This window comes from Podarcis pityusensis (genome assembly GCF_964106645.2).
Source record: "Podarcis pityusensis genome assembly, chromosome: 11".
Lineage (NCBI taxonomy): Eukaryota > Metazoa > Chordata > Lepidosauria > Squamata > Lacertidae > Podarcis > Podarcis pityusensis.
The window spans coordinates 553,520-561,056 of record NC_138036.1 but is presented as its reverse complement, the minus strand read 5'-3'; the positions used below and the strand labels follow the sequence as shown (position 1 = coordinate 561,056).

At 62.2% G+C, this 7,537-nt stretch overlaps 1 protein-coding gene across 1 annotated transcript in view; it reads left to right on the top strand.

Annotated features, from left to right (window-relative positions):
• Positions 1-3,382: 3,382 nt before the first annotated feature.
• The window catches only part of TESK1 (testis associated actin remodelling kinase 1), a 29,464-nt gene continuing 25,309 nt past the window's right edge, over positions 3,383-7,537 (top strand). The window contains exon 1 of the mRNA XM_080973490.1: positions 3,383-3,640. Coding sequence (XP_080829616.1) covers positions 3,398-3,640 — 243 coding nt within the window. The 5' untranslated portion in view covers positions 3,383-3,397. The remainder of the gene's footprint in view (positions 3,641-7,537) is intronic.

Below are 7,537 nucleotides of genomic sequence, written 5' to 3'. Positions count from 1 at the left end.
TCCCTGGAAAACAGGGACCCTTGGAGGGTCTGCATGGGTGGTGTAGAGATGGACCTCTCTGCCCTGGGAGTCCCAGATACGGCTCACATCATCCGCTCCTCACAATGGGAGTCTCATCACACCCTCCAGGGCCACTTGCTGGAACAGACAGAACAGGGAAATGGTTCCAGGACTGATCCCAGAGTTGTTTCTTAAAAGCTTTTGTTGTGATTACGAAACACAAGATGATAGAATCAGCCCTTGAAATGGGTACTACAGAGCACAGGAATCATTGTTCCCTTGTGAGATCAAGTGCCCAGGTACTCTTCTGGCCTAACAGGTGCAGAGCTCACCTTGCCAACAGGATCACAGTGAGGAATTGGCACACAAAACTCAGCCTGGGGAGGGGGTGGACACACAGATGAGAAATGGGGAGCAAATGCTCCAAACCTCCGTTGTGGGGAGAATTTGACCATCCTTTTCCAAGTAGGCGGGACGTGGGTAGCGCTGTGGGTTAAACCACAGAGCCTAGGACTTGCTGATCAGGTTGGTGGTTTGAATCCCTGCGATGGGGTGAGCTCCCGTTGCTCTGTCCCTGCTCCTGCTCACCTAGCAGTTCAAAAGCACGTCTAAGTGCAAGTAGATAAAGAGGTACCGCTCTGGCGGGAAGGTAAACAGTGTTTCTGTGCACTGCTCTGGTTTGCCAGAAGTGGCTTAGTCATGCTGGCCACATGACCCGGAAGCTGTACGCCGGCTCCCTCGGCCAGTAAAGCGAGATGAGTGCCGCAACCCCAGAGTCGGCCACGACTGGACCTAATGGTCAGGGGTCCCTTGACCTTTACCCTTTCCAAGTAGGCAGCCTTGCCAATTGTGTGCAGCAGCTAAAAACTTTGCCGTGTTGTCTTTGTACCACAGGGTTGGGGTTAGAGTCAGAGCCAGGTGAAGCAGCCTCCTGAACCCCATGTCTGACATTGTGTGTGGTTTGCACCCGAGAACGAGACGCAGGGCATGAAACCTCTGGCTGGGACGCGGGCAGAGCGCTCCTCGCTGGGTGAAGAGCACCCGTCCCCAAGCCCAGACTGAAGCCATTTTACGGCGCCTGAGGAGACCTTTCGCTTGGGCCGTGAGGACAATTGCCTCTGTCAGGCGAAATGGCCGAGTGTCAGCAGTGGGTGAAGGGCAGCCGTAAATCTCCCACAGGCAGCCCTGTCCCAGCGCTTGCGGCTTAATGGGGTGGAACAGGCTGGCCTTGGCTTGGAAGGAGCCTCAGGGGGTTGGCATTGCCAAGGGAGAGGCGGCAGCAAAGGGGTCATGGGCCTCCACATGTCTCCTGCATTGCGTGGCCTTTCTAGGAATGTATTTTCCAGGCCGGAAGAGAGACACCTACCGTATTTTTCGTCCCATAGGACGCTCCGTCCCATAGGACGCACCTAGTTTTTTGGGGGGGAAATAAAGGAAAAAATGTTTTCCAGGTCGGGGAACAGCGGGATGGCGGCACTGCGCCTCCCTGCTGTCTCCCGAGCTTGTGGGGCTGGCCGATGTCTGCCCGAAGCGCAGGGCGCTCTGCTTCAGCGCGCCCCGCGCTCCGTGCAGCAGGCTGCTATCCGCAGCCTAGGGAGCCCTGCGGGAACTCCCGCGGGCTCCCCAGGCTTGCTGATAGCTTCCTGAAGCCTGGACAGCGAGAGGGGTCGGTGCGCACCGACCCCTCTCGCTCTCCAAGCTTCAGCGAAAGCCTGTATTCGCCCCATAGGACGCACACAGATTTCCCCTTCATTTATGGAGGGGGAAAAGTGCGTCCTATAGGGCGAAAAACACGGTATTTTAAATTGGATTTAGATTGGACAACCTGTGAACTGTAGAAGTTTGGGGAAGGGCCATAGCTGAGAGGCAGAGCACCTGCTTTGGGTGCAGAATGTCCCAGGTGCAGTACCTGCTTGGCAGCATCGCCAGGTGGGGCTGTGAGAGGCTGCTGTCTCGAATCCCAGAGAGGCATTGCTGCCAGCCAGTGTGGACATCACTGCGCAAGTAGACCAATGGTCTGATTCTGCTAAGGCAGCTTCCCATCAGGGCCAGATTTAGGCTTCATGAGGCCCTCAGCTGCTGAAGGTAATGGGGCCCTTTCTATGTCCAGCTGTCCTTTGTCAACAACAAATTGTCACTGTTTTTTGTGTGTTGAATATATGCTACATGGTAATTTATGGACCTCATAGGTATCTCAAGCCATTTGCACATCACAAAATATGTATTTTATCAAACTAATTGTTGAACTGAAATACATTTTTATGGAGCAGGCTAGCAGGCGGGGCCCATGACTTATATATTGTGGGGACCCAGGTGAGCCCCACCCTGCATAATCAATCACATGACATTGATGTGTGCACACGCCATGTGAATGGGAATGCACATCAACTTTGTGGGGGCCCAGCCCCCTCAAATATTTTATTGTGGGGGCCGAAGCCGCCACAGCCCCCAGTAGTGGGCCCATATGCCTCGCTGCATCTCAGGCAAAGGGATTCTTCAGGAGGTTTCTTCCTTCGCCTGCTCCAGCTCCAAGCAATGCCCCGGGTCGGAAGCCCCCCACCCCATCATGGCTCTCAACAGCACATTGATTTACTTAGACTCAGAGACTGGGCACCCTGAGGGTCATCTAGTCCAACCCCCTGCAATACAGGAATTGTGCATTTATTCCTTAAAATATATGTGCATACCGCTGCATAAGGAGGTTGAAATGTGAAAAATGCCTGGGGGAGGAGGAGAGGGGCTGGGGTGGGATACTCCCCGTGGGCCCTGAGGCGGGGAAGGCACAGGAGGCGCTGGTCTCGATGGGAGCCGCGTCCCACCCGCGGCCAGGGCGCAGCCCAGCGGGGCATTTCCTTGGCGGCGTCGCCTCCCTCCCCGCGCAGCTCCTTCTGGCCCCGTCTTTCTTTTTGCGGGATTGCGCGTCCTCTGCTGCCGGTGGGAAGCGGGGCGCAGGCGGGCCGGGGGGCCGCGGCATCAGGCGGGAGGGAAGGCGGCGGGGCAGCTGCCGGAGGGCGAGGCGCCGCGGCGGGGCGCGTCCGTCCGGGGCGCTGCAGGGCGGCCGGTCCGTCGGGGCTGCGCGGCTCGTGCCCGCGCGGCGGCGGCGGCGGCGGCAGGCGAGGAGTTAAGGGTGGCCCCGCCCGCGCCGCCGCGGCTCCGCCTCCGCCGGTGCCTCCGCTCGCTCCGGGGCCGCCGCAGACCAGCCGCGATCGCCGCGCCGCGCCCGGAGCCCCGACGCCGCCGCCGCCGCCCTCGCTGCCCGCCCGCCCGCGCCCTCCGGCCCGCTGCTCCTCCCGTCCGGCCCGGGCGCCCCGCTGGCCCCGCTGGCCCCGCTCCCCCCGCCGCCGCCGCCGCCGCCCGCCATGTGAAGGGGGCCGGGGTGCTGCGGGCCGCCCCGGCGATGGAGCGCGAGAAGGCGGCGTCGGGGGCGCGTCGCCCGGCGCTCTCGCTGCGGCTGGACGAGGCGGGCAGCGAGGGCGGCGAGGGGGCGGCGGCGGCGGGCGGGGGCGGCGGCTGGGCGGGCGGGGGGCGGCTGCGGCCCTCCTCCTACCGGGCCCTGCGCAGCGCCGTCTCCACGCTGGCGCGCATCGACGACTTCTACTGCGAGAAGATCGGCGCCGGCTTCTTCTCCGAGGTCTTCAAGGTGAGCGCGAGGGGCCGCGCGGGAGGCTGGCGGGGGCCGGGGGAAATCTGACAGCCCCGTGCCGGGCGAGCGGGGGCGGGGTGTCCTCCTGGTAGGTGGGTGGGCAGCTCCTTCAGAGCCAGCCCTGTCAAGCCCTTGGGGTCCCCAGGCTGGGGGGGGGGGCGCTGTGCCACTTGTGTCCCCCCCCCGCCTGCTCGGGCAGTTGGCACGTATGCCCGTGGTCTGGGCCAGGCCCTGTCATGACAGCTGGGAGGCGTGTTGTTGTCATGGGGCTGGCATGGCGCCCTGGCACGGGGTGCTTTGTTCTTTGGGGTGGGGAGAGGGTGTCCCTTCTGGGCGCTCCCCACCACCCCGTGCCTGTTCTCCTCTGTCAGTGTGCGAGTGGGAGGGTCCAGCTCTCTGTTGACAGCCTGGGTGAGGTGGGAGGGGACGGTGCCAAGGGGCAGGGCTGGCATTTTTCTGCCACTCTGGAGGGCGCAGCTGGGGCACACTTGGAGAAGCGGCACCCCCTCTATGAGAGTGACCATGTGGGCGCTGCCCTCTAGCCCCAGATGTGGAGGCTGGGGTGCCCTGGGGCAGAGAGGAGGCAGCCGGCCAGCATGCATGAGGCCTGGGAGAGCTGGGCAAGGATTCTGAGGGGGCCAAGGGTTGAGGCCCCCACGAGAGACAGGAAGGCAGGCTTGGAACCGGTGGCGGGTTGGTGCCCGATGGCGGGCCGAAGGAAGGCTGCCCCTCTGTGGATCCTTTGGCTTGCAGGGAGCTCCTCTGTCCTGAGGGCTGGAGAGGCTCCCGGGGTTCACCCTCACACTTGTGGGCCCCTGGCACGAAGTAGCTGGCACAGTGCCACTGCCTTCTGTCTGCATCTCCCCTTCCTTGGGAACTCACTCTGCCGCGCGGCTCAGAGCATCTGCCTGGCATGCAGAAGGCGCAACTTCTGTCCCCAGGAGAAAAACATGGCGAGCTGATGCTGCCAGTCAGTGCTTGCAATACTCAGCCTGGTGGGCTGTTGCTCTGACTCTGTGCCTGAGCCCTTCTCTCTCAGCTGCGGTGCTGGCCTACCTCGCAGGCTTCTTGGAACATCTCCTGAGGCATGTGAAATGCTGTTGTCCTCTGAGGGGGGAGCCGAAGGGGGCAGAGGGCGGGCCTGGGAGAGCCAGGGGGTCTGTCCTGCCCTGGCGGAGAAGGAGAGTGGGGCAGGGTGGGGAGGGGCCCGCTCCTTCGGCTGAGGATGCCCCCTCCTTGTTTTTGTAAAGTGCCAGGGTCAGGCTCCGTCCCGCGCTCCCTCTTCCAGAATAGCCAGAGTCTCTGCTGTGCCCGCTCTTCTCTGCACCCCTTCGGTGTGGGACCCCGAGTGACTGGATAAACTCTGCCTGGTAGATCCATCCCTCTGGCCCTGGGGCTCCTCCAGAGTCACCCACGAGGTTTCGGGCACAAAGATGGTCCTGGCTGGCAGCTGCTGCAGCCCGGGTGGCGTCAGAACCCTCTCCCCACACTCTCACCCCCTTGGCAGCTGCCTGCTCGGGGCTTGGTGCTCCTCTGCTAAAGGCAAGGCAAGCCGGGCAGGGGCTGAGGGACCCATCCTGACTTGGGAGTGGAGACCCGCTGTGTTCTGGACTGGCCACGTCCCTCGCAAGAGGCCTCAATGCAGGCTGTGATCTGACCCTGAGCACCGTCCGGCCTCCTGCCAGTCAGCTGGCCTTCTGCCCATGTGCAAACTTCCAGGAGAGATTCAGGACAGGGAAAAGAAAGCCCTTCTTCACACAGGGCATCGCTGAACTGTGGAACTCCCTCCCACTGGAGGCCACCAACGGGTGCCTTTAAAAGAGGATTTAGATTAATTCAGGAAGGGAGACCAAGCTCTCAGCGGTTGGCAGCCAGGATGGCTCTGCTGTGCCTCCGCGGGGGCAGCCAGGCCTCTTCTGAATCCCAGTTTCTGGAAACTTGATGAGGGGTGAGGCTTCTGGGGCTCAGATCCTGCCTGCTGGTTTTGGCCGCGGTGAGAACAGGGGGCTGGCTGAGGTGAGGTCCCCTTTGGCCTGACCCAAGGCTTTTCTCTTGGCCTTAGGAGAACCTTCCTTGCCTGCCTGCCAATGCCACTTGCTTGCCCTGTGGCTGCTTGGGAAGGGGGCACCTTCCACTGCCAGCCCTGGTGCCCAGGAGGCCCCTCCCTTTGCAGCCCCCCCCCCAGAGGCTAAGGAGGGCGCTTGGCCAAAAGCCACCCTCCCTCCCTTCCCAGGCCTCTCCTGGCCGGGCTCTTTGCACTCCGCCCTGAAGGTGTCCCAGTTGTTGTTCTCCGGAGGGAGCAGTGCATGCTGGGATCCTGCCATGCCCGCTGCCGGCTGCCAGTTCTTGGCAGGACTTTGGGAAGGAGCAGAGGGAACGGCAGAGCGGCAAAGTCCCCATCGGTGCCCGGGCAGGGGAGGAAGTGGGAGGGCTCTCAATTAGTCCTGGCAGCTGGGCTGCGGGGAAGGGGCAAGGTGCAGGCGCTGAGGAGATTGCACTCTGCACGTGTGTGTGTGTGTGTGTGTGTGTGTGTGTGTGTGTCATGCAGGATCCCAGGCAGGGCCAGTTGGGCCGGCCAGGGCTTTGCCTCGGCTCCTGAGTCATCCGGCCTGGCCTTTCCAGCTTCTCTGCTGCCAGGCAGATGCCACCCGCTTTTGGGCCAAGGGCAGAGGGAGCCACATGTGCTGCGCATTCCTCGGAACAGCCTTGCTTTGCGGACATAGGGCAGGTGGTTCCCCACTGTCTCCACAAAGGCAGCTGCTTCTGGGCAAAGGCCCTGTTTGCTTCTCCTCCTCAAAAAAGGACTTATCCTCTGCAATTCCAGGAGCAGCTAAAAGCATCACATGCAAATTAAAGTGGCAGATACAGGGGGGGGTGTGTGCATTTTGGGGGGCGGCTGAAACTAGGAAAAGTTCTTCAGGGCTGCGAAGGCCCCATAGAAAGCCCCCTAACCAGAGACGCTGAGCCCCAAGGCCTGTAAAGTGAGAGCAGCCGCTCAGTGGCGCGGAGCAGGATTCGCCAGCCTGGCGCCCTCCAAATGTCCTGGACTGCAGCCCCCCACCTGATGGGATTTGTAGTCCAAAACAGCGGCAGGGCGCCCGCTTGTCAGAGGCGCTGGGTGCAGGGCACGCATTCCTCTTTTGGGCCTCTGAGCCAAGCGCATTTGCTCCTTGGCTGCATCATCCTGGCACTGAGGCGGGCATTCTGGGGCAGACCCCTAAGAGGAGGCTGGACTAGATGCCCGCTGAGGTCCCCCTCATCCTGGGTCCCACGAGAGGCCGGCCTGCCCCTGCCTGCATTGCGCTTGCCAGCCCAAGGGGGCTCTTTGGTCTGATTGGGTCCCCCCCCCCGTGTCTCCTGGCACTGATCCTGAGCGCCTCCGCCTTGGCTCCTGCCGGCCAGCGCTTGTTTCCCGGAGCCGCCCTTCCTTCCGTCCCTCGCTGGGTCGCTCCTTGGCCCCTTGCCCTTCCCCCACGGAGTGGGGGTGTGGACCCCCCATGCCTGGGCTGCTCTGTGTCTCTGGGCCAGTCCCAGCTTGCTCAAGTATTTTGTAAATATTGGAAGAGATGCTCAGGAGTCCTGGCTTGTGTTTGGGGTCTGGCGGCTGCCTTGGGAGTCAGGAAGGAGCTTTTCCGCCGCTGGAATTGGCCGAGCTCCAATCCTGGGCCTTTCCTGGCCCCTCGCGGCTTGACTTGCTCCCTCGAGTCACCTGGAGGTCTCTGCCTCTGCTTGCTCTGGGTGGCTTGCTAAAGGTCCTCTGGCTGCAGTGATCTGGGGTGGGGCAGACCCTGCCTTGGGAGCAGGGAGGGGGGGCCTTCTGGTCTCTCTTGCCCACCCCCAACTACATACAGTGGGGAGCCCGCATTTCTGCCTGGAGGTTTTCTGCGCAAGCCG